General features: G+C 42.7%; 1 protein-coding gene across 2 annotated transcripts; it reads left to right on the top strand.

The window, feature by feature from the left end:
* Positions 1-27,185, top strand: CKMT2 (creatine kinase, mitochondrial 2). 2 transcript variants are annotated; one of them, XM_074813217.1, is made up of 11 exons: positions 1-74; positions 7,030-7,103; positions 10,234-10,406; positions 11,685-11,883; positions 14,075-14,170; positions 14,916-15,137; positions 17,500-17,585; positions 20,029-20,152; positions 22,504-22,638; positions 22,996-23,121; positions 26,951-27,185. In XM_074813217.1, the coding sequence occupies exons 3-11, from the start codon at positions 10,255-10,257 to the stop codon at positions 27,068-27,070; spliced, it is 1,260 nt and encodes a 419-aa protein (XP_074669318.1). In that variant the 5' UTR covers positions 1-74; positions 7,030-7,103; positions 10,234-10,254; the 3' UTR covers positions 27,071-27,185. The 2 variants fall into 2 exon arrangements, with proteins under 2 accessions (XP_074669318.1, XP_074669319.1); XM_074813218.1 differs by lacking the exon at positions 1-74 and adding an exon at positions 6,804-6,862.
* Positions 27,186-27,292: the final 107 nt, after the last annotated feature.

Genomic DNA, 27,292 nt, shown 5'->3' with positions numbered 1-27,292 from the left:
TGCACCAAGTTGTTATTCCCTTTACACTCTGGGCTCGCTGCAGGCAGCAGGACGTCTCTACCTTCAGCCTCAAGGTCAGTTTAACTACCTGTATTGCTTTTCTAGCCTCAGATGCTGGCATTTCAGATATAAGCGTTATTAAAAATTAATTCAAAGCACCACAGGATATGGTGTAATTTGGTTATAATTTATTGATTCGCATAACTACCTGGTGCAGGAAAAAATGTGTCAGCCCACTATGCAGCTGCTTCAAATGCTGACCCTTAAGTAACAGTTTAAGTAAGGGAAAAATAAGTCCCTTTGCAGATGTGTAACAAGTTCAGAGAAAACATCTCTAATTCAATAAGGTTTGTTTGTGATTTTGATAGTAGCTCTCTGCATTGTGGACATGAGGGTTTTATGCTGTAAAATAGTGTCGGACTGATTCAGAAGGGCAAGCACTCCCCACACCATGGTTGGGCTTCAGCAGTAGAATCTGGGCTTCTGAGTCTCACCTGGTCAGGTCTGACTGGCCAGACCTTCAGCTGATAGAAATCAAAAATCATGTTGGTACTAAGGGATAGTTACTAATGGGTAGTTTTCTGATCTGTGAAGAGTCACAGTCTTTTCCATGTCTTCTCTATATGGATCTATCCATAGATGCATAGTTTTGATATTTTTTTCCAGATTATTAGATTTTTATAACCATTCACTAACCTCTGGCATTACAATAAGAAAGAAAGTGAAATTTAATTGATTTTTCATAGAGATATTCCATGCTGTGATTAAGGCACAGTTAGAATGATATCTGCACTGACATTGTTTCTGCACTCTGGAGACTGTATCTTAAACCCAAACTAGTCAAAAAGGTTTGAGTCTTTCTCAGGGTCACTATAAGAAACTGAAAAAAACCACCAATATTGCTTTATAAGAATTATTTTTTTAATTTACATCTTATCTTCTGAACCTGTAGAGTGATGCAGCAAACCAAGAGCAAGGTAAACTGTTTTCTGGGCATCTAAAAATGGTCTCTCATGCATGTAGTCACTTCTGACATTTATTGCAGATATTTCTAAGGTGCCAGCAACTTCCATAGACGGGCAGAGAAAACTTTCCACTGGCATCTGTAGCCTTTAACTCAAGCTAAGGATGACTCAAAGGACTTACTTCTCAAATATAAAAGACCTGCCTCCTTCTCCCTCCACCACGTGAAAGTTCAGCTCACTGCAGTGATACCGTTAGCTAAACAGCTTAAAGTTTAAGATGTGCGTATACATTATCTGTCATTATGAGCCTGTGTGAACTTTAGCTATCACTCTGCCATACCTCTAAAATGTCACTCAGGATCACATGGTGTGGCAATTAATACCACCCAAGGCATGGTTCAAATATTTAATCCAGTTCTATTTCTAGAAATGTCACTGTAACCCTTGTACCTTCCTTCCCTCCTTGGCTAAAAGCACATGTGCTGCCTAGTGTGAAATATAGGATAACCAATACCTGTTTTCAAATACATTAAGAGAAAAATGGAGCTGACAACTTCCTCTTTAAAAGAAGTTCAGGAAAGTGAAGAATTAATAGCAAAAGCATTATTTTTTAAAATAGTAAAAGTAGTAGTAAAGTTCACAAGTTCCTTAAAGGATAAAGAAGCGGTTTGTGCATTTCTGATGATTCACTCTCCTCTGAAGTTCCCAGAGAGGGATGCAGCAGCTCCACCAGTATGCACATCCCAGGATCTCTGTGTGCAATGGGACACGGCTGAGGCAGTCCGAGCATGGTGGTAGCTGTGAATCAAATGTCCTGGAGACTCTCTGCAGCCTCTGGCCAGAGCAGCTATGTCCTGGGGGTGGGGGTGTTGATTGATAGCCAACTGAACATGAGCCAGCAGTGTGCCCAGGTGGCCAAGAAGGCCAATGGCATCCTGGCTTGTATCAGAAATAGCGTGGCCAGCAGGGACAGGGAAGGGATCTTACCCCTGTACTCGGCACTGGTGAGGCCGCACCTCAATTACTGTGTTCAGTTTTGGGCCCCTCGCTACAAAAAGGACATTGAATGACTCGAGCGTGTCCAGAGAAGGGCAACGAAGCTGGTGAAGGGTCTGGAGCACAGGTCGTATGAGGAGCGGCTGAGGGAACTGGGGTTGTTTAGTCTGGAGAAGAGGAGGCTGAGGGGAGACCTCATCGCCCTCTACAACTACCTGAAAGGAGGTTGCAGAGAGCTGGGGATGAGCCTCTTTAACCAAGTAACAGGCAATAGGACAAGAGGGAATGGCCTCAAGTTGCTCCAGGGAAGGTTTAGACTGGATATTAGTAAGTATTTCTTTCCAGAAGGGGTTGTTAGGCGTTGGAATGGGCTGCCCAGGGAGGTGGTGGAGTCCCCATCCCTGGAGGTGTTTAAGAGTCGGGTCGACATAGAGCTGAGGGATCTGGTGTAGATGGGAACTGGCAGTGCTAGGTTAACGGTTGGACTAGATGATCTTCAAGGTCCTTTCCAACCTAGATGATTCTGTGATTCTGTCAGAGTTTTCTTAAGTGGTTGATTTAAAAGAAGGACTTTTTTAGTGTTAGTGAGGAATCTGCTGTACAAAAGCCATATTTCTTCTGGAGAGTACCTTCACCTTAAACAGAGACTTTAATCTAGGTGTATCAACCATAAGAGGGGAAAGTGGTTTAAGGCCCTGACATAGGCATTCTCCAATTGTTTTCATCCTGGGGTTCAAACTGTAGTTCCAAGCAGCCCCTTCACCTTAAATGGTACCTGCAATCCTTCAGTCTGTTTCTCAACCAGCATCAGATTTTCACTATCAACTTCCGCTAAATCTTGCTGCTGGGTTTTATCTCCACCTTCTGGACATAGTAGGTGATACATATATTAAAACCAAAATACACTCCAGGCGGGACATTAATGTCCTGGTTACAGGTAGCTGAGCATGTCTTGGGGGAAAGCAGAGAGATAATGGCTATGACCTCTAAGATCATGACCTTTCAGACACATTTTGCTGATTCACTGGCCACAAGTCATCACGATGTATGGGAATACTGCTTTAGGAAAGGCAATGCCAATCTGACTTTGAATTTTTTTACCCTTTATGGTGCCAATGTGGTGAGAGGATGGGAATGAAGAAACCTTGTTTTTGAAGACACTTAACACTACGTGCTATACAGATTAGTGGATGTTAATTTAAGTCAGTGTTGCATTTACTCCCCTCACAATTAACCACTGCAGACATTGATCCACAAGATGACTTGTAAGGAATTAATCAAGACTGTTCACTGTAGGAGGGAACCTGGTGCATGGAGGATACACAACAGCTGTTTCTGAGCCAACTGCTCTGTGTTTCTTCTCTCCTGTACAACAGTATTTTTGCTTTCTCCAAGCAATAGTACAAGTACAATGACCTTGGAAATAAAACTTGAAAGGACTTGTTGACAGTGACAAATTCCTCTCTCACAGCTACTGAGCCGTGTTCCATGCCCCGGCCTTGGCCCAAAAGCATGTGTAATCCTGGAGGCAGACAAAAGACATCTTAACTAGTTATCATGAGGCAAAGCCAGTATCCAAAGTATGAGCAGAATGACATAATAAGGTGAAAATGTGTAAGGTAAATTGTCCAAGCATCTTGTAAAGCTGTTAGATTGAAATACCGGGAACCTTTAAATTGTCTTGCAGCACACTTGACTAATAAGAAAAAACCCAAAACCTTCCCTGTCACTTTACCTGTAGAAAATCCACCTGATGCTTGATACCAGTTGAAACATGTGTATCTTACCCTCCACCTTCATCAGTGAAAGGATACCCAGTTGTGGTCATTGCTGAGGACCACGCTACCTGCAAAGGAGAGGAAGACAGACATGTTATAAGTGTTGGGTGACAGTAGAGCAAATCAGCTCTGACTATGGTAAGGAAAGGCAGGAGATAAATCACTTGAATAGGACCATTCCATGAGATCCAGCAACCTTGGCACTCACAACAGTGATGCCATGTGCAGCAGAAGTAGGTGCACTGTCCCAGTTACAGCACAGTCTGGCACTGCAGCGCTCATGAGGTCCTGTTTTTGTATTTCTGCCATCTGCTAAGGGATTTGAGAAGCTCATGCTCTTCTCTCCCTGATATTCCCTGCCTGCTCTTCTTTCCATCAGCCTGCAACAAGGTCAGGGCTGTCCTAGTCTGTGGATGTGAGCCACTCTATTTTGTATTTCCCCACTGCAAAATACCAGTTCTCATTTAGTCCCTTTGGACTGCTGTGTCTCCTGATGTGTCAGCTTCTGCTGATCTGCATACAGAATATATATGGTGCTCCAGCTTCATTATAGACTTACCCCAAAACAGTTCAGTTTAGATCACATCTATGAATATTTCTTACACAATGTGTCAAAATCCCAACGTCATCAAATTAGTAATGAAGAAGCTGTCTGACTCTTAATGTGCCTATCCATTACATTTTGGAAAAGCTGTATTATTACTATCAGAGTATTGTTTGAGTGACACATGCCACAAATCCTAAGAATCTTGCTGAAATCTATAAAATAAAGTTATTGGGTTTATATGTCAAAAAAAGTGTTGTGTCCAACAGAAATCAGACCTCGTTTGGACACCTGAAGAAGACGTGTTCACAGAACTAAAAATCAGTGCAGGTTTAGATGCAGCTATTTCTGCCTTATGTGTTACTACAGTCCAAATTCACACATAGCTTATAGTGCATTGAAAGAACTTGAAAATTCCGCAAAGTTGGTGCAGTTATAAACCACTTAGCAGAGGGAAGAAAAAAAAAAAAAAAAAGAAAACCATAAATTATAATTGGGAACTATTTAAGAATATTTTATCGGGACATTCAGAATCCCACAACAGAGGAGAAAACTTCTCCGCTTATTAGGAAGCATTCCAGTTTAAAGGGAAAGTGAAAGTAATAGTAAAAAAAAATGATGGGACTAATAGAGACTTAAGTTAACCAGGTTCCTGCTATCGCAGACAACCCCATCACACAATCTTACTCGGAAGTGTATCTGTGTTGATATCAGATATAGTTAGCTCCCTGACTGCTGGGGTCAGGAAGATGCCCAGGCCATGCTGAGGACTGCAGTCATCACTCCCTACCCACAGTTCAGGGAACTGTGTGACTCCCAAAAGGGGCCAGCACTTGGCAGCTAGTGACCACGGCGTGCACTTCTAGTGAACTGCTGCAGTCCCAAGGGGCTGACATGATCTCTGAATGCATAAGCTATTTAGCAGAGGTATGCTCTGCTGCTTCCATGCTGGGGAGCTGGTATGACCATTACTGGGATGAAAGGACAGTTCTGGTATCAGGAAGGTGTTGAGGATGAAACAAAATGGAAAGAGCTCAGCATAGAGCCAAAAAGTGATTAATAAATCTGAAAATATGATAGAAAACTGATGGAGAGACATAAAAATGAGCTAATTATTAAGTAGCTATTTGTAGAACACATAATGAGTAGAAATTTCTACAACAAACTGATAAAAGTAGTAACAAAGGCCAAGGATTCAAACTGAAGACAAACAAATGCAGGCCAGAAATAAGAGTTTTGTTGGTTTTTTTTTTAACTTGGGTTCCTTAACCCTTGGAACTCCTTTATCGTCTCCAGACCATACTCTCTCTACGTAGTTCTGAATGCAAGGCAATGCTTTCCTAATGCAGGTGTTTTCCTTCCAGCACACCTGATCAGTTCAGGCAAGTGCTCAATTCCTTTTCAAGGGTTAAAACTGATAATCACAAAAGTTCTTCTGATCTTGAAAAATTATTCTTTCCCCTTCCCAGCTGCACTGCGGTAGCACCATAGGCATCTACGAGAAAATGGATTTCTATCATCATGAGCACAAGAGAAGACCCTTAGGAAACTCTTACAAAAGAAAAGTATGCACTTTCATTTTTTAGGCTGAGCAGTGGTTAAATTTCCATGAAGAAAATTAAATCCTTACAGTGGAGGCCTAATGATAGTCTGCAATGAAACTGAATCACAGCATGGTATTTCTGGTACAGTGTTCTTAGAAAAACATTATGCCTTTAACGATACCTTTGGCTGGGATAATTACATTTCTCTGAATCCACAGAGGTGGTGATGGTGCAAACTTATTGTTAGGACAGGTTGACATTTTCTGTGGGGGAAAAAAACAGCTGAATCCGTTAATGATTTGAGGTCAGGTTTGACAAGTAGCTTTGATGAGAATTTTTTTTAGGTTGAGACCATTCCATTCAGACTCTTACAAAATGGATCTTTTTGATGTGCTTGTTTTGAAGCAATGCATTACTTAGAAATCATTATAATTTTAGAGGAAAAAAAAAATGAAAACCAAAACAAAATGGTCTTGTTTCCTGTCAAATAAAGTGTCTTATTCATTATGCACCCTCATTATGTAAAAACTTTGTTTGCTGAACTTGTGCACCAGGTTTTTGTGCAAGTCTGTTTGTGCTGGTTTGATTGTATGTGGACTGACTACCTGTGCAAGGGGTAACATGGACTCAGTTTGTGCTGCAGTATTATATGCATGTATGTTCAGAATTATAGCCCACCCTTGTGGCAAGAGGCATTTATTGAATTAGGAGTTAAACCATATTGATAAAAAGAATTACAGTCACCATTCCACAGCAGTCCAGATGATGTTTTTCTTCTCATAAGACCTTCTAACTTTCATGTTCCCCTAGACCCTTTGCATTTGACAGTCACAAATGATGGTCCCTGCGATGGCAATGCCACGCTGCAGTCAGAAGGTCCTACCTAAGGAGCAGAAGATCAGGCCAGCTGTCGTCTCCCAGTTCCTGCAGGCAGCAGCCACGTGATGCTATGATTGATGCTTGTCAGGTCACCTTCTCAGCAGAGTCACCTTTTCTGCAGGAGTGACTGGGTTTAAAAAGCTGAGGAACTTACCGGTAAAGACAGAAACTGAACTTCTGCTTACAGAACTGCAAAATTTGGGGATGAAAATGTTAGAACAAGGAGTGCTGGGCTTCAATTGTAAGAAGAGATGTGTAGTTAAACATTAGTTTTTTTTTAAAAAAAAAAATTCTGTCTTACTCTGATTATTTTTTTTTTTTAGGTAGTTAACCTACGCAGGCTGTGGCATCTCCAGTGTTGGAGGCTTTTAAGAGCTCTTTGAGAAGCATCTGTCAGGTAAAGTAGAGCCTGCTTCAGGGTAAGGGAAACCTTTTCTGTGATCCAACAATGCAAGAATTTCTTGGGGGATAAGGCACGCAGCCACAATGGAAGATAAATTTGTCAACAAGAAAAATACTTGCATTGTGGGACTTCATTAAAACTCAAAAAGGAAAACAATTTTATGAGCACCAAATCTGCCTTTGATCACGTGTCCAAAAGCCAATCATTCTGTCCCAAAGGTACAGACTCTTTTAATGTATCAGACCCTGAAAGGGTGAGAAAACTGCTGATGCTGCCTGAACAAGGGAGCATGAGACAATGAAACTGTCCATACTGAGAGGGTCTGCTTTAGGGATTAAAGCTCATCATTGCACATCTGAAAGACAGTCATAAATAAGAGTGAGGAGGGGGTACTCATACTCATTCAACAGAGTAAGTAAGGTACAACTTCCCTGTGTTTCCCAGATCAGCCATGGCACAAAGCCTTCACCATCTGAGTTACCAAGGAAGTCTCTTTGCCTTTTCAAACTGATTCCATTCCCCCTGTGTTCATCCATTTCTTTTTCCAGGTGGTTTATTTATCTTTCTGTTCACAGGCTTCAGTTTCTGTTACAACCTTATACTCAGGCACACAGTGTAGTTCAGCCTGCAAGTCAAGGATGCCAAGCTACCCACAGCCACCCAGGGTATTGTTTGCACACCACATTCTGCAGAAGGCTTCTCTGCTCAGCTGCCCTCAGGATCGAGCACTCTTTTATCCAATAGCTGTTGCAAGGGCAAAGCAAAGGATGCGAGAAGCACTGAATCAGTAGCCAAATAACCTTTAGCTTTTAACAGCTTCAGCAAGCACAGTTTGTCTCACAAGGAAATCACAGAGAGCAGCTTCTATCATTCCTCACCCTCGCAGAGCTCCTGTGTACTTCTCGGCTCCTCCAGAACAAATTAATATCAAGTGCCTAGCAAAGAGCACTCTGTGCTTACCTTCCAATCCCAGACCACAATATTGTGCTCATCCAGAGTGTAACTTTCTGGCTGGTATGTTGCTTCTATCTGTTGTGCATCCTTGATCATTGGAAAAGGCTTGAAGGTAGAAAAATATGCAGCTAGTCAATCAATAGCTGATGTTACAAAGGATAGGACTTTGCCATCACATTGCATTAATACAAGGGATGAAGGTTATGTGAAAACAGTAAACAACACAGTGCAGGCTTGCCAGCAGATATGTGACATGGCTAAATATAATAACCTGTCTGAGGCTGTTAGCTTTACCTGTTAGGCTGTGGTACACGCTGTAGTCAATAGGTACACTGCTCTGGTTATTTATGAAGCATTGTAATTATACTGTTGTGCCTCACACCTCTTTCTAAATACAAACTGCACACAATTCCTCTGATTTAATCAGATGTACAGACCAGATTTGTCCCTTAAAGTGACACAGGATTTAGAAGCTCCCAAAAATCCGAGGCTGGTGGAGATGCTGATGAGTGCCTGGGGTCATTGAAGTCGTAATGTCATCAAGGGGATTTTGATATGGCTTCTAGTTTTCAGGACAAGATTTTGACTGGCAGTCAATTCCTTGCAGTAAAGATGGCACATGTGAAACAGAATTATAAACACATAGAGCTGCTGTGAAAATATATGTATTGTTTCTCAGACACTTAGGTATAACAATAATAGTTCTATGCAGATTAGTCATAAGCAAATATTTCCACAGTGTAGGATGGGGATGCTATCCTGTGAAAAGGCACAAGAACCATCTGCTAAAAACACACAAAAGAAAGCAGCACAAAAACCTCCATCACAAACCTCATAATTGATTTTGATTTACAGTCAAACAATCTCCCACTGTATTTTGGGAGGGAAAAAACCTGTTGCAGTCATGACAGCCTGTCCTGCAACTCTCACATAAATTAATTCAGAGATGGAGGAGAGCCACTCCCTGAGATAAGATAAGACTATACTTGATGATCTGCCTCCTGTCCCAGCTGGGTGTCAGCACATATTTCATTATATTCTCGTGTTGTGCAACTAATTAGTGGGGACTTGGAATAACTGAGGAAATCGCAATGTATTCCTGATGGAGAAAAAAAAATGCCCTCACTGTGTGGTCTCTCCCTATTTCTGTTTGAGGGAAATTCAGTAAAAAAATATTGAAATTTCTGACAATCCGTCAGCACCTTTCTCTAGAAGGAAAGTTTGATAAAAGTGTATTGCATTTCAAAGGCATGAAGGAAACAGAATAACAAAGTTCAAGTATAAAATTATTTAAACAAGATACAGGACATGAAACAAATTACTCTTAAACTTGAAACACACCCATGTTTCCGATCTCACATATGTGACTAAAGTACAAAGAAGATAGTGCTTTGCAACAGAAAACCATGCAAGCGGATGAGATCTTTTTACCAAGTGAGAAGACATAGATGCAACATTGCATTTATCTTTAGACAGGAGGGGAAAAGGCGAAGAAATACGGGGATTGGGGCTAACTAACCCAGATCTACATGAAAATTATTGGAAATTAGAATACTTTGTTCACTGAAAATAAAACTAAATGCTTTGAGGTGTTTAGTTTAACCTCTGAAAGAATGGTGAAGAGATTGCATAAACAAATATGTTTTTTTAAAACTTTGAAAAAACAACTGAAGCAGCATATCCTGGGGGAAAGGTCATGTTTTCTCGTAAATCTTCCAGGCCCACTTCCCAAAGATGATTTACCAGAGTCCAGTTTTAAGAATAAGCTTCTGTCAATGATACAAATTGGAATTTGTGTTCTTTATTTAAACAGGAGTTATATCTTCCTGAGGAACTCACAGGCACTGGCAATACTAGTCAAATTCTGATTCTTGGGAGAAATAATATGCATTGTCTTCTTCAGACTTGCATAGAGCATGCCATTTTCTCTGCTAGACTTAGATATCTCCTGTACTACAGACATAATCTCAGTCGAATTAAATAAAAAAATACATGTATAGGAAAAATACATATAACTACTAACCATTTTCCTGAATGCACGATATAAGTGCAAATCAATAATAAAAATAAATTCCTTCTCTTACAGGGCTACCATTTAAGGTGAGGGTTTGCTTGTCATTTGCACTGCATGAGGACTTAGGGGTTGACATTGGGTTGTCTTCTCTTCCAGACATCATATCCTCCAAGAGGAATGGCTAGCACCTTCTGTCGTCTCCTGGCTGGCCGTGCAACCACTGCACTCTTCGCAGCCGCAGGCACAGGGGTGTTAACCACTGGGTACCTCCTCAACCACCAAAATGTGAAGGCTGCTGTTCAGGAAAAACGGAAACTCTTCCCTCCAAGGTAAGGACTTGGGGTTAGGCAGTCAGCTGAGTCACCCTGTTAACCAGGCTGGAAGCAACGTTTAACTCTGTGGAGGAAGAAGATCCCTATCAAAGCTGCAGAGTCCTCATGTGGCCATGCCATCTGTGTGTCTGTCCATGGGTTGTGTAACCCGAAAACCAGCACCCTTTATTAATAACCCCAGTTTTAGGTAGCACCAACAATGGGCTTCAAGACCAGAAAGGAGGGATGTGAGATAGTATCAGCACTCAAAGAATAATTGCCAAACAATGACAAGCCTAAGAAATGTTTCAAATTTTAGGCAGCACACTATATTAGTCCTTATTTTATCTCATCAGCTATTGAACGTTTTGCAGCTCAGCCTATTGGACTAGCTGACTGTATGGACTGCACCATTAGGAAATGTGAAAATATTTTCATTATGTAAGTAGTAAAGAAATCTCCCATATAACTGCTGTAATTGAAATGCTCCTAATTCTGTTACAAACTGGGTGACTGATGATTAGAAACTTACAGATCTCCTGCTCTATAGAATAACTTTGCTGGCCATACTTGTGAAAAACAAAGCGCATCAGGCTCTGACAGACCTTTTTTTTTTAAGTAGTGAATACTAGCCTAGTTAAAATACATTCTTATAGGAATAACAGAGTTGGGCATAAAGCAAATTATTACTAGCACAAGGTAGCTGTGGTCTGACTCACTTGCAAAAATTACTTGTTACAGCATAACGTCTTTATTTTCCCTGGTTTAGTACACCATGCAGCTTTCTATAAATATTAATGCCATTGAAGCAAACCCAGATATTGTAGAAGAACAAGCTGACATAGATCAGACAGTCCCACTGATGTCCACAAAGCTGTGAGAACACCTGGGCTCCGAATTACAGAGAACTTGTTCAGCTAAACTTAGTTCCCTCCCTATTTGAACAAAACAATGTTAGAGCTCTTTTATTTCTGAATAAGAGTGTCTCAGCAGAGATTTAATGGGGCTTAGTACACTTTCAGAGCTTGTTTGGACTCATTTTCCTGGTGGCCCCAAGTAGCAGAAAGCTGCAATTACCTGTCGGTGTGGTGGCCCACTGGTGTGCAACGTGGGGTACTTTCAGTGACGAATCTTCCTTCGCAAAATTCAATGCAAAGTATGAAGCAAGAACTAATTATACTTTTAAACCATGCTGTCTACTCTGTATCTCATGATCCCTTTAATAGCTTCATAAACTAGCAAGGATTACTCTTCAGAGGTGCCACATTAATTGGTTGGGATGATTCTTCTCTTCAGCGCAGACTATCCTGATCTCCGCAAACATAATAACTGCATGGCTGAGTGCCTCACACCGGCCATTTACTCTCGGCTAAGGGACAAGATGACTCCCAATGGCTACACCCTGGACCAGTGCATCCAAACTGGGGTTGACAATCCTGGCCACCCTTTCATTAAAACTGTGGGCATGGTCGCAGGTGATGAAGAGTCCTATGAGGTAAGACATTTCCACAACACCGTCGTATTTGGTTCAGTTTTCGTGGTATTGTTCAGAAGAACTTGTTAGATGAAGACAGATTCCCAGCAGAGTATACACTCCAAAGACAAATTTTATCCCAGAGAGTACATAAGGGGCAAGCCATGTGCATAAAGATGGTGTTTTCCCTACTCTTCTACATTAGGAAATGCATGAATATGAGGCGTTACTACAGATGTCCTCTCTGTTGCAAATGAAGTTAATAAAATGTACCTGCTTGGGAGCAGCTGCTACCTGCCTCCAGCAGCCACCCTTCTTCCTACGACTAAACTTAGTTTATGGCAAAACTATGCAACCCTAAGACACACAAAATAAAGGTAATGTGGAAATCACATTGTGGAACAGCAGAGGCAGAAGTGAAACAAAAAATGTCTTCTGGGAAGTGCCAGACTTCATTAAGGCACAGCTTTGGGACTGTTGTGGTTTGAGCTCAAAGGGAACTGAGCACCACACAGCTGTTCACTCCGCCCTTCCCCCTCAGGAATGGGAAGGAGAAAATAAAGAAAAAGGCTCAGGAATCAAGATAAGGACAGGGAGAGATGACTCAACCACTATGATCATGGGCGAAAGACGGACTCGTTAGGGGAAGAAAAAGAACATCAGTTTAATTCAGACACTAACAAGAACAACACTTAACAGACACGGTGGGACGGTGAGAAGCATTACCACATTTTAAAAACACCTTCCCCCCCACCCCTCCCTTCTTCCTGGGCTCAGTTTTTTCCCAATTTCTCTACTTCCTCCGCCATCAGCAGCACAGGGGGCAGGGAATGGGGGTTGTGGTCAGTCCCACCGCTCCTTCCTCCAAGGTGGGGGAACTCCTCACACTCTTACCCTTCTCTAGCATGGGGTCCCTGTCACAGGAGACAGTCCTCCATGAACTTTGTCCAACATGAGTCCTTCCCATGGGCCACAGCCTTTACCGAGCTGCTCCAGCGTGGATCTCTCCCACATGTTGCAGCCCTTCCAGCGCTGAACTACAACAGCGGGGGCTTCTTCCTACAGATTCCCAACCTTCTCCAGGTGCAGCCACCTGCCCTGGCGGGGGCTCCTCCACAGGCTGCAGGTCGGTATCTGCTCCACCAGTGACCTCCATGGGTGGCAGAGGGGCGACCCTGCCCTCTCACCATGGGCTGCAGGAGGATCTCCTTTTCCTCCTCCTTTTCTTCAACTGACCTCAGTGTTAGCAAAGGTGTCCTCCTTGAAATTCCTCCTTGCAACTCCAACTCCTCCCTCCAGGTTTCTCTTCTTAAATACACTATCACAGAGGCGCAGCCACCATCACTAATTGGCTCGGCCTTGGCCAGAGGCAGGTCCAACTTGGATCTGGGGGAGCTTCGAGAAGCTTCTCACAGGGGCCACTGCTTTAGCCCCCTCCCCTGCTACCAAAACCCCCACGACTCAAACGCAGCACAGGGATCATGATGAACACTGAAGCCAGACAGCATTAGGGTGGATAGGTTTATTTAACTCTGAAATAAGGAGAAGAGATAAAGAGCAGAAAATTCATATTTTTATTGACCTCTGCGGTCTGCTTCCTTCAGTATACCTACAATGATACCTATTATTATACAGTCTCCTAACAGTACCCCAGGCTGCTGAGGATCGACTGGGACATCTGGCATCCTGGACTATCAACTCCTGTGGTTTGGTCTACCCATTTAGACGTGCCACTGTCACTGCCCCTCATCTGCATGAAGGTGCAGTTGTGATTGGTGTTGACACACCTGAGCCAAGTGGCCCTAACAAGGACTAGTAGCTCATGGCAGTGAAGACATAGGGCATGATCTAAAACCAAGAGGCAAGCTTCTGGGGGACTCCAAGTGTATGTTCTTGTTGGTAACACATCCTGAAACCTAATCTGGTTGCCACCACATCCAGTGCCTGTTTGTGGTAACTAGAGTAAGCTTGCAACTTAAGTAAGGTGTAATTGTCCCTTCTTTCTGTTGTGAAGACAAGCAACGGCTACAGAGCACTGTCTGGGTCAAAAGTACCCCCTCCTTTCATGCTTACCCTGTCTGCATCTGCAAAGCCCCCCTTACGTCTGTCACCCAGGAGCCTGTGCCAGGAAAATTCTATTGTGGCTGAAGCTGGGGAATTGAAATGTTTCTGTAATGCTGCAGAATCCTCCTAGATTCTTTTGACTCCATAGGTGTTTGCTGAAATTTTTGATCCTGTCATTAAAGTGAGACATAATGGCTATGATCCACGGACAATGAAGCACCACACGGACCTGGATGCATCCAAGGTAGGACTGAAATAAAATAACAAGACAATAAAGGCTCAGGGCTGCTTCTTACAGTGATGATATTGTATGCAGTAGTACTTTTCTTTTTCCTGACACAACTCCAAAGACAGCAATTTTAGGGTTAAGGAAAGTGGGATGCCACTCATGGCCCTACCAGCAAGACAGCTGCATCCCTGCCTTGTTCCTAGCAGGGGGATCAGTCCCAACTATTTTAAACATTTGGCCATGGTCTCACTTGGCACAGTGGGTCTGTTTATGAGCTTACAGACAACCATGTGTCTAAGGGTTGGAATGAAAGCAGGAGCTGACTCCAACACACCCACATACACATGATCAAACCTTACCTGCTGCTTAGTATTTCCTTCACAGTTCAGCTACACCACGGTTTAGCATCTTTTGGGGCTTTCTTCTTTCAAAGGATCTTCCTTACCTGTCCCCCTTCCTCTGCCTATATCTGTGTTTCCAAAAGCCATGCAGATTCCTTCATATTTTGGGACCATGAAGGACTAGCTGGTTACTCTGCCACATTCATTGAGTCAAAGAAACATGTTGTTCCTATAAATCCTCCTGGTGTCTGAAACTCTGGGGGGCTCTTTTGTATCCTGAATATTTCTGATCTCATGGAGAGGTTGTCATGCCTGGGCAGAAAGATGACCCTCTTTTTGTACAATGGGATTTAGGTTTTTTAGTGGTGGGCTACAAGACAGAGGGATGTATATGAACTAATGAATCATTCTTCCCTCAGATCACCCATGGTCAATTTGATGAGCGCTATGTCCTCTCATCACGGGTGAGGACTGGCCGCAGCATCCGTGGCCTCAGCCTTCCTCCTGCCTGCACCAGGGCAGAGCGGAGAGAGGTGGAGAACGTTGTGGTCACCGCGCTCTCTGGGCTGAAAGGAGACCTCTCTGGGAAGTACTACAGCTTGACCAATATGTCTGAGAGGGATCAGCAGCAGCTTATTGATGTAAGTACAGCTCCAGTGCTGACACCACCTTCATTTACTCTCGTTAATCTTCGTCTTTCTTTGGGGCACATGCTTTCCTGTGCAGCTAAGGAGGATAAACGCAGCATTAACCCAGTAGTTAATGGCCTGTTGATATTTTTAATGTAATGGCAAATCATCCAGGGTCTATATTTTGGCTAAGTACATAACTGTGCCGGTCCAAAACGTGGAGCTATATTCCAGACAGCAAGATCTGTGCCAAAGCAAATATACATGGCTGCTGACACCTCTTAGGACAAATAATGAAGCAAATTCAGGACAATTCAGGACTTTTTCTTGGTCATTTCCTTGAGCAAAGATTGATATTTTCTATATTCATAACCATTCTAACTAAAAATGTTATATTGAGATAAGCATTACATATTATCTGTATTCCAGACTGTCAGCATGGGTGGCTTTGTCTGTAATTTCTTTACGTCAAAACTACACTAATTTTAATTTCCTCAAAATGGCTGTAGCCTGCTGCACGCAGGTAACCTTTTCCCAGCCCTGTAACTGTGTTTAAGGACTTGAAGGATCAGGCCCATAATGAGACTTTTCATTGTCACACAGATGGAAACACAAAGATTTTCATCACGGATTTTGTCACAGCATGTGACATGTCAAACAAACCTTGAATGTGCATTTTAAATATCTAAAAGAATGGCTGTACCCTGTTAGCTATATTCATGGCACATTAATCCATAACATCAACCAAAAGGGAGCTGATGAAGTAACATAACTATTTTTAACCCTGGAACTAGGTGTCTCAGGCTGGATTAACCAGGAGTTAAGAATTTATGTAAGGTCAGTAACTTTTTCAATTGAATGTCCTTGGTAATATGTTTATTGACAAGAAGTTGATGACCTATTGTAGGTTTTATTTCATTGCCTTTTTCAGCAAGTGAGAGCTCCTCAGAAAGCAGAGTTAGGAGTGTGGAAAATTACAGTTCCTTCATGGTTTAAGGCTAAATCCTTTGGGAAGTGGAATAGGCTTCACTGATTCAGCATCTTACATTGCTTTGTTTGGTTTTGTGGTAATGGAATTTATAGAAATCTGAGCATTGAATGTTGTAACCTCAGATTCCATCTTTAACTCATACCTTTGCTTATCTCCTCCAGTACTTTAGAACCTTGAACCTTTATGGTATGAGGCTTTCCACCAGCCTTTAATAAGCACCATTTGATCTTCGTAAGTTCAAATCAGTGCTAGCTGAATGGCATTCAGCACAGAAGGCATTTGGTACTTTTCAGATCGGGCCATATGCACATGAGGGAAACTAATAGTGCTCAGCTGTTTTCTTGCAAAAGGGGAATTTTTCTTTCAAGCAAAAGTGTCGAATGAAGGAAGCTGAGGAAGGAAATGTTGTGTCCCTGTGAAGAGCAAGAGCTCTATACCTACTCTTTCTGCATGGTTGGGGTTCTGGCTACATCATATCCATCACAGGGTATTGAAAGATGAAAACCTAAAATTCTTCCCAAAGGGAAAAAGAAGTAAAGTGTATCAACTTGTCTACCATGTCATATTTATTCTGGATAGCTTGCTTTACTGTTCTTAATTAAATCCTACAAACAACACCCCACCCCCACCCCCCCTGCATTTGATATGGCAGTATTTGAGGAATTAAGAATTAATAATTTTTCAACACACACATGAAAATCAAATATTTATTTGCTTTGTGAAAAAAACAGATCAGTTAAAAAAAAAAATCTAAATGATCTGGAATATGGCAAGTCGGTGGCGCAGCAAATGCTACATCTATTAAATCAGAAATAGCATCTCTGTTAAGGAACAGAACGAGTCTGTGATTCCAAAAGGTCAAGCTTAGCACTGATTTAATTCCTACCTTGACTTCATGCTCAGAATAAATTGCTAAATCTCTGCGCTGGAGAAATATCTTTCAGAACCTTTATTTTTTTTTTTTTAAAAAAATCTTTAAGAACTCATTGCCTTCTCCCACCCTGAAATATGTCTGTATGCAGAAAACATCTCTGGTGCTAACAGTCAGGTCCCTCCAGAGTACCCTTTGGTGTGGTATGTGGCATTAGGTCTCTACCTCCCATTCCTCCCCACATTTGAAAAATATTTTTGGCAAAACATGGACATATTACCAATGTCAATGAGAATCTGCAAGACTCAAGAAAATCACCTGGGTAAAGTGCTTTGAGTTCTCAGAAGGAACCGGATTCACAAACTTTGATTTACTTGTACGTTGATTGGCTTCACATAAAATTTATTAGACAACATTAGACAACATTATGCTCCTTCCTTGAATAAACTTGAATTTTGTTTTGTTTCTCTCTCTCTCTTCCTCTCTCCCTTTCGCCCCATTTCTGTGTCCAGGATCATTTTCTCTTTGATAAGCCAGTGTCCCCTTTGTTAACATGTGCTGGGATGGCACGTGACTGGCCAGATGCTAGAGGAATCTGGTATGTTGTGTGACATGCAGAAGCTTGTGTCGTGTTTTAAAGATTGTGTTACAAGTCTCCTTGCTTGTCCTAACCTTGCAGCCGCTCTGTCCCCATACTCACAGCATATTCAATTTGATTTAAAAAAAAAAAAAATGTTTTCTTGCTTAATTTAAAAAAACAAAGGAATACAAAACAAAATCCGGTAATGAACAACAGAATGGGATATCATACACACAAACACAGAATCATAGGCGTGGCTCCTTCTTTGGGTTTTTATCTCCTTTTTTTCTCTTTCTAGATAAAAATTTGATGTGGGAAAAAGCCCCTGAGTCACCATGCAGTCAGAAGAGCTGAGGTTACAAAAGCAGCTCTAACAGCTGATTGTAGCCATGCTGTCTGCTAGGAACCACCGGCCATACAGCTGCAGGACACCACACTGCAAATTCCTGTCCCCCTCCTCACTGTCAAGAGACAGAATGCTATTTTAATTCCCAGAGCTGAAAATAACCCTTTCTTTCCAAACAAACTGGTCAAAAAGGAGATACAGAAGTTGGATTTCCTAATTTGTTCTAGGTCTGTCTCTACTTTCACAACACACTTGACATATTTTGTGCCTAAATACAGTATTTTCTGTGGAGAGAAAAGGGTATTAGCTCTGAGATCACCCACTAGCAGAGGATGGGGGCAGCTGTGCAGTGCATATCATCTGCATCTATCCTGGTATGCTTCTAGGTGTTACCAGATGCTTTAATTCTGAAAAAAATAGGCTAAAAAGGATTCTGAGGAATCACCTAGCCTATTTTCTTGCCCTAGGCAGGCTCATGATCAGAGAGGATGGGAATTTATGTGGAAAAAAACCCCAACTGTTCTCCAAGCAGTGTCTGACAATACTGGCTTATGTTCAGAAGCACAGCCAATATTACTGCAATGAGCTAAACTTGATTTCTGTCAGGGAACAGGCACTGTGAAACCTGATCACCCCTGAAACCTGGTGACCTGCTGTAAATGTGTGAGGATTTTTTTATTTCAACAAGCTTCAGGTTAGTGCCCTGGTTCCCATCTAAATCTGAGGAAGAAGAAAAGGATAAAGCTGAGGCATCCCATTCCTTTTCTCTACAAACAAGCAGGAGAAGTACCAACAATATAATTACTATCCAGGGATCTCCTGAATAAAACAGACCTGGTTTTTGGCTTGTTTTACATGTGAAATATCAGGCAGACTGGAAAAAGATTAGTATGATTGGAAAGTATTTCAGTAAACCACATTCGGAAAACCTGTCTTTCTCTTGCAAAAAAATTGTCATCAAAAAGAGCACACATTCTGGAAATTATTTTCTTATAATGATTGTGATCCTGTCCTTGTTATGGGCTTCAGGACCTATTCCCACTGACCTCACTGTGGCAATGGCACAGTAAATGCACTCAGCAAGGTCACCCTCTGTGTTCCTTAAAGCAGTGGGGAGACATTGTTAATTAAGGGGGGAGCTGAGCCAGGCTCCATACATGACTGGAGATGAGGTAACTGGACCTCAGGTGACCATAATGTCAGGGCACAGGATGTTTACACCTTCTCAGTGTTGCATTGGCAAACTCCAAGTGCAAAAAACCCCTGATGCACAGTAAAAGCCCAGCTGGAACTCAGGATCTCAGTGAACTTGAACTTTCAAATTCCATGGGTTTCAAACCTGGTGATATTCCACTGTTTGTACGAATGTGTCTGATCCCATCAATCACCTTCTACCTGCTGTAGAAAGACTGTAGTAGAAAACAGAGTGGAGAAAAAGCCAGGAAAAGTGACCTCAGATTTGACCTAGCACTTAAAAAACCTAGTCACAACTGATCTGTTTAAAGTAAGCGGGGGTATCTTCAGCCATTTTTATCTTGACTGACAAGCCAGCATCACTAATGTGCTGTCCAGAAGCAACGTGTAGCTGCTGTCCTTGGACATGTAACTTGACTGATGTGGCAATCCAGTCCTACCAAGCAATACAGAGAGCACTGGGATTTGATTTAGGGGAGAATACAATTAAGTAAGGACATATTGCTTGGCCCCCAGCAGCATGACAATGTTTGGGTTTTTTCCTAGCTACACAGTTTTTTAAGAACAATAAAAACCATCCCCGATGACAGAGGATGCAGAGCTTGGCTTCTGTCTTTGCTGCAACTCCCAGCTGAGCTCGTGCTAGAGAACAACACATTTTTCCTCACTCAGTACTGCGGCAGCATGATGTGATCAGAAAAGCTGCTCTTCTTGCTGTGCCTGAGAAACCCCTGTAATGCCATTGGCATGGGGGATCCAACTGTGAAAGCAGCTCAAATCTCTGACTCCACAGAACAACGTTATTTTGCCACGCTTAACCTCTCCACAGCCCTGAAAGACTGTGCTAGAACTAAGGATAGTGAGAACTATTTTTCAGGGCTTTTCTTTTTAAAGATACTCTTTTTTTCCCCTCTCAACCAGGCATAACAATGAGAAGACATTTCTCATCTGGATTAATGAAGAGGACCACACCAGGGTGATCTCCATGGAGAAGGGTGGCAACATGAAACGGGTGTTTGAAAGATTTTGCCGTGGATTAAAAGAGGTAGTATCTCAATGAGTTTATTACTCCTGTTTGTTTATTGTTGGGCTGTTGTCAGCACTGCTTACTGTGGTTCATACTGAACTGACATCTCCAGGAGCAACAAAATAAAGTAACACCAGTCCACATAGCAACCCACACTAATGCAGTTAAAGAAGGAAACATGGGCAAATTGCTAGCTGAGTTGCAGGGGAAAATAAATAAAATATCTTTGTAGTTTTTCCATTCAAATCTTAAGCACAGGCTGGTTGAAAAAATATCCCTTTTTTGTCAGTTTCTGCCTGTGGGCTGTGGGAATTCACAAATCAAGCATTTGATTTGGATTGCTTGATTTGCTTGAATGAAGAATTTATTTGGTCCAGCCTCCTGGTTCTCATCCCTGATGCTGGGAGCAGAGTGGATGCTGCTGAGGTTGTGCACAGGATTCAGAGCGTAGGACCCCTTGGCTCACTGCCACTTTCAGGGAGATATGTGGTTTTGTGATGGAAATACTAAGAACCGATAGCCAGGGCTCCAGGATCTTATTGTGGTCTAGCTATTCACAAAGACAAAAAAGTGTGTGGATTAAAAGAGTTTCACCTAGACAATCCAGGTATGGTTCAAATCAGCTCTGGGCCCAGTGCAGGCCTGTGTACTGCTCTGGCATGGAAAAAGTTGCTTTAACAGGAAAAGAGGACTTTACTGTGTCCACAAGCAATATAACTACATACAGTGGAACAGGTGATGTGGCCAAAAATTATTATCCACTACTCTTGTCCACATCATTCCTGGATGGACTGCCAGAGTACAGGGAAGCCTACAGGTTAAGCTATGGAAGACTGAAATGGGCTTGAAATTGTTTCGAAGACTGTAAGAATATTCAGGCTGCATAAAAGAAGTATTTCTCCTCATTGGGGTCCTTGGCACACTTACTTCATTTGCACTGCTGGAGGAACAGCATTTCTCTCCATCAACACTGCTTTTCTTCCTGGGTATGAAAATGCATATTGGGCCAGCCTTGGACCTCTTGTTTCATTCATGTCACCTTGGCAAAACAGCTTCTCTGGCTTTCTAGAGACACCCCTCTCCAAGAAAATCCCCAGCAAGCTAACACAGCTGCACAGCCCTCAGCCAAAAGCAAGCAAGGCCAAGCAGGGACAGCAGGGAGCTACAACCTCTTGGTTGTGGAAGCAGAGGAAGTTCAGAGCATCCATAGGGAAGTTGGAGTATGTTTGGAAACACAGAAGAACAAAAGCATCTAATGGATGCTTCTTTGGCACTGGGGTGGTTAACTGGGACCTGTTAGGTTTCCAGGGCATACCCGTGAGACTGACCAGAGTACAGTAGCCCAGGTGACACGGCTTGTGGGTGCTGTTCCCAGCTTTACCTCTGTTACTGTGCTTAGCTCACGTTCAACAGAGGTGGAGCTATGGGAAGTGGTCAGGCAGCTTCAGAAACTGCGACCAGAGCAGGTGTCTGAGTCAGGAAATCAGGTCCAGTTTCCCACCATCACTTCTGGTGTCCTCACACAGTATAGATATGATGTTAGGATACTCCTTTAACCTGTAGCCGTCTGCAGCACCTAAGTATGCACCTATATTTGCAGAGGTCTTATGAGCATGAGCTGGTTTATGTATCTGATTCTCCTCTGAAGGAGAACTGAATTGAAATTGTATTTGGATTGCAGAAGTCCAGGAAGTGTAGATGAGTGAACAGACTATCAGCCTATTCAAAGGTCAACAGACCCTTGAGATTTTTCTGCGGATAATTATTTCACTTTGCTTTCTAATCTGGTCAGAGGTCTACTAATGAAAAACATTATATATAAGCTATGTTGTCTCCTTATAATGGAAGTATGGCTGTTAATACTAAGCATTTAGAAGTCAAGTGTCCTCCCTTGAGAGTCAGGGCATCACCTTGAAAATTACACAAAAATCAGCTTCAGCTCCTTTTGTTTGCTTCACAGTGTTTGAGTTCTTTGGCCTTGTGTGTTGCAACCTCGCTCCAAAAATACCAAGGTTAGAAATGCAGGACAAAAGCCATATTTCTTATGTGAAGATATGGCTTCCTGGGCTAAAGTTATACCACCATGACAGGGAGCTGTGTGATAAAGTGACAAAGAGTCTGTGGTTGTGAGAAAACGATGAAGGAATCCTTGTAATATGCACTGGAGATCTTGGTGCCTGATGAGTGCAAACATCTGCATCAGATCCAAACCAGACTGTACTTGGGTGTAAATTTATGCAACTCCACAGAAACATGGTGAAAAGAATCTCAGCTATAAGCAGACATCTTAAAATAAGACATTTGTATGCTGCCCTTTTCTTTTTGCCTTCTTTTTTTTTTTTTTTTTTTTTTTTTTTTTACCATCATAGGTGGAAAGATTAATTAAGGAACGGGGCTGGGAGTTCATGTGGAATGAGCGTCTCGGGTATGTTCTGACCTGTCCTTCCAACCTGGGAACTGGTTTACGCGCTGGAGTCCATGTTAAGCTGCCCAAACTAAGCAAGGTACATAAGTAATTCAAAAGGCCAGTGACATCAGTCAGCTCTTCTGATTTATAAAGGAACAAGTGAAAAATGACAGCTTACAGCGACTGCACATTAGCATGATGTGTAACAAGGTCCCAGGGATAATGTATGACTAATTGAGCACACTTTTATTCTGCAAATTATTGTATTTGTTATGGAAATTAATCTACTCAGCAGACAGCCACCAAGACAGGGTGTAATCCAAGGACTGAGAAAACTATCCGACTCTGCCTGTCTTTCTGGAGATGTTATTAGGTCATGGATGATATCATTGTAACAATCCGGCACAATACGCAGAGTAAAAGGCAATAAGCTCAAGCCTATTTCTTCTGATAGGATCCCAGGTTTCCAAAAATCCTGGAGAACCTGCGTCTGCAAAAGCGTGGCACTGGTGGAGTGGACACGGCAGCTGTAGCAGATGTGTATGATATCTCCAACCTGGACCGCATGGGTCGCTCAGAGGTAACCTGTTCTTTCTTTCCCCCCTTGCTTTTTAGCTCAGCTGTACTGATATGAGTCAGTTTCCCTCTGGTTGGTTTTCCTCTGCTGACCTCAGTGGAGCCATGGCAGTTTTTACTCCTGATGAATTTGGTCCAGTAGAAGTGCTTACTCAAAGAAAAATTATTAACGCGCTTGACAAATATTCCTGTCATGGCAATGAAAAATCCAACTCTAAGCAAGTTCCACAAATGTGACTTGCTTGCATCACATGCTGAGTATCTCCGTGGAGAGCACGCAGGTGCTGGAATGGTTTGGTTTTGGTAACACACATCCCTCAGGATGATGTTTCTCAGGATCACAGCGCAAACTCTCAGACCTGTCTGCCTGCTGGAGTGCCCAACTATGAAATCGGTGTCCAGTGGTCTCTGCAGTGCTGGACTCAAGACATGTTTATAAGTTGTACAGCAGGCACTGAGCTAGCTACTACACGTTGGGTGGTACCTGCTGCATCTGCTGCAAAATCTTGGGGAAATAAACTGAGATCGAGTCCTAACCCACCCAGGGAGTCAGGCACTGAAAGCAAGACTGGTTTAATGTGTGTTCATTTTAGTATTCAGTCATGCACTTTCTCCACAGTTACACAGCAGGACAAGGCCAGTCCTTTCACCCCAAAATAATTGAGGAGGAGGAGTTGGTGCCATCTTCACGTGTCATATGTGGCACTGAGCAGAGAATGCGGGAGAGTTAGGTTTAAATCAGGGCAAAGATTTAAGTGTCAGCTCTGAGCCCTCCATGTTGGACTGTAGGCTACGATGAGATGGGTTCATCTCAGACATTTGTTTTGAAGCTATTTCAGTTTGAATGAGTATTTGTTGTGCCAGAGAGTGGAAACGACCCTACAGCCTGGTGGTGCTTCTGCTCTCCTGGGAGACTCAGGTCCCAGACCTCATTCCAGTTTCACATTTAAGTATTTTACAAAGTAGAACAGCTCCTAAGGGCAAATCTACTGGAGGATGGGGGAGAAACAGCCGTGTCAAAGAGTTGCAGCCTCCTTCCACTAGCTCTGCCTGAGCCAAACCCTTATTCCAGGTCACAGGCTGTAAGTCCTGTGGCACCGCTACAGCTTCCCTTTCTTCATTTATGTTCACCCTTTGCAACATCGAGAACAACCAAGACAAAAATTTACCTTGAAAGACCCTGTAAGTCCAGTGATTTGAGCACTCTGCTAGTTAGGTAAGAAACACAGGTTCAAACCTTCTGTCAAACATTTCTTTCACCCCCCCAAGGGCGTGCTGTAACCTCTCAGCTATGGTCAACTGGGCAGGCCCTGGTGGGACTGACGTCTCCTGAGGACGCTTTTTCTCCACTAGCAATAAAACACACGATTCGGGGTCAGATGCCAACCTGCTTGTACATGTCAGGACTTGAAGGGCTGCCTGCTTGCCCGGCAGCAAAATTTTAATTACCTTGGGGGCTTTGCTGCAAGTTAAAACTCCATTGCAAAGAAAAGCATGTTGTCAAGGTGTGTTTGTCCAGAACAGCACAGCTTTAGCAGCTTAGATACAGATGCAGCCCAACACCTGCGTTCAGTCTGATTCTGGGTAGGTTTTCATAACATGAATACAACCCTGTGATAATGCACCTGGGTTACAACTAGATTCAAACTGGTCCCCAGCCAGCCAGCTGGCTTCCCTTCCTCACTCACCTTGGGTTTTCTGCCACTGGGACAGAGCCAAGTTGGGTCTTCTCTGCTTCTTATTCAGACATGCCCTTGAATGCTTTCATGGACAAGGGTCATTTGGACAGGGGTTTGGAAATTCTGAACTTTGGGGTTTCATGTAGGCAGCTACATTCCTTTGGATCTAGACTGAAATAAATAAGAGCGAAAAACTATTAAGCTGTATTAATTTGCAAAAACAGTATGTGACAAAGACACTTATTAATACCTGAAACATCATGTGTGCTTTATATAAAATAACACTAATAATACAAAAGGATTACACGTCATGATTAACTAATAGGAGTTCTACTGACAGATGGCCTAAGCCTATAAATTTTGTTTATATGAAGATTACTACTGAAGTCAGTGATGCCTTGTACAGCAAGGATTCAAAAGATTAAGCCAATAGATAAGATACAATCCCTACTTGAAGATTTTGAAATCTAAATAAGACAAGTCAAACTCAAGGGGATAGAAATGTTTTATTATAAGACATATTTTTTTCAGTACATAATAAAATAAATTCCATTATGTGCTAAATGTGTTTGCAGAACTGAATTACGTGCCCAGAGATGCAAGATAAAATTGTTTGGGTTTTTGCTTTGTTTCAGTTATTGGTCAATGTAAACTTAATATGAAATTCCCTTTCTCCTGCAGGCTGCAAATTCAGACCTCTGATTTCCCAACACAGCTGGTCTGCAAAAGACAATAAACTGCTAAACCACTGAAATGCTTTATAGTAAAAACAAATCCCTTGAAAATCAGTGACTGTCACAATAAAGAGACAATGGGATTAGGTCTTCACATTTGCTTTTGACCAGCCAGTCATTAAAGGTTGCTAATGAACCATTTCATGAAGATCAAGAAAAATCAGTGCTATAGTTTGCTGGCTAACTATACCACAGGGCCTGTGGTCCTTGCATGTCACCCCCTGTGGAGAAAGTCTGCTGGGGACAAGGCATCTTGTATTCTTCAGAAATTCTGGAAAAGGTTACAAAGACACCACTACACCCTGCCATATAGAACTGCCAATTTTGGCACTGCTCTGGGCCTGGAGCTAATCCCACCCTTGTCAATGTAAATCAAGAGCTGAAAACAAAGGAGTGATGGATGATGCAGAGCCAGCATGAGTTTAGGATGAGTGCCTCTGCTTCAGAGATGTGGGTCCTGGGCTTGGCAAAACTGCCTCGGGAGAGCCAGCACGCTTGGCAGAACGAGTAGGACATCTCTCCCCACAGCTGACGAATCATCGTAGCAGGGTTCATGGTTATCTGCAGGGGAATATATGGTCCTGAGACATGCCTGTGGAGAAGTACGAGACCCTGGTTTGACGAGCTGTCTCAGGCAGTCTAAATGGCTGTGGCCAAACAGGTAGTCCTGCCATCCTCCCAGTCCCTGCCACATGAAGGACTCCTACCCCATGCCTCCAGCAGCATGCAGGGCTAGCGTGAATCAGGGCAATGAGCCTCTGTCTTCCCCTCCTTGCACCACGGTCCCAGCTAGTTTCAGTCTGACTCTGTGCTCACATAAACACTCCTGCAAGCACAGAGGCAGTACCAGCCTGGGACCCGGGAAGACACAGCAAGGTCATTTGCTGCTTCAGTGAAAACTGTCTGGTGATGCCGAGCACTCACAGCACTGCTGTTTTGGTTTCTTCGTCCCCGTACACTGAGTGCAGGGAACACAACGGACAGGCATCCCTGGCTGTGCCAGGCAATACTTCTCAGCAAACATCTGGGAAGGAACCTGCACCCTCACGGTGGTCACATTTGAAATAGGTCTCTCAACTCATGCCTAAACATTTTATATAAGGATTTCCATTTCTTTGCTTTGTTCCCATAGGAATATGAGCAGGAGCAGAATTTGGTGGAAATAACTTCAGGTGCCAATTTGAAAACTTCTGTTGCTGGCAGTTCAAAGTTAGGGCCAACAGGAGAAGGGAATTACTATGAGTTTCCACTGGAACAGCATGACCCATACTCCCTGTGCCACATGGTGTGTGATCTCTATGCCATGACCCTCCTTACTTATAGCTTTATCTGCTGTCATTGTACTACAAGCCAATTTTCCCTTCCTCTACTAACAGCAATACCTAAAGCTTCTATTACTACTATTTTTTTCTTCTTGTAGGTGGAGCTAGTCCAGATTGTCATTGATGGGGTCAATTATCTAGTTGACTGTGAGAAGAAACTGGAAAGAGGTCAAGACATCAAAGTGCCACCACCGTTGCCTCAGTTTGGCAGGAAGTGATCTTGCTGCTGCTGGTGGCACCTGATGGTAAATATGGCTGCCATTCTGACAGAAAGGCACCTCTGTATATCTCTGTATAAATATCTTGTGCAATAAAACACTGCCTGATACCTGATGTCTTCTTAGATGCCTGGGTGCACTGGCAGAAACTAGTCTTTGTGCAGCTTTACTAGGATGTCCCCAGTACAACCACCTGGGTACACTCTTTTGTGGGGCCTGCTT

The sequence above is a fragment of the Strix aluco genome, chromosome Z (genome assembly GCF_031877795.1).
Source record: "Strix aluco isolate bStrAlu1 chromosome Z, bStrAlu1.hap1, whole genome shotgun sequence".
NCBI classification, from domain to species: Eukaryota; Metazoa; Chordata; class Aves; order Strigiformes; family Strigidae; genus Strix; species Strix aluco.
This window is presented reverse-complemented; position numbering and strand designations above follow the sequence as displayed.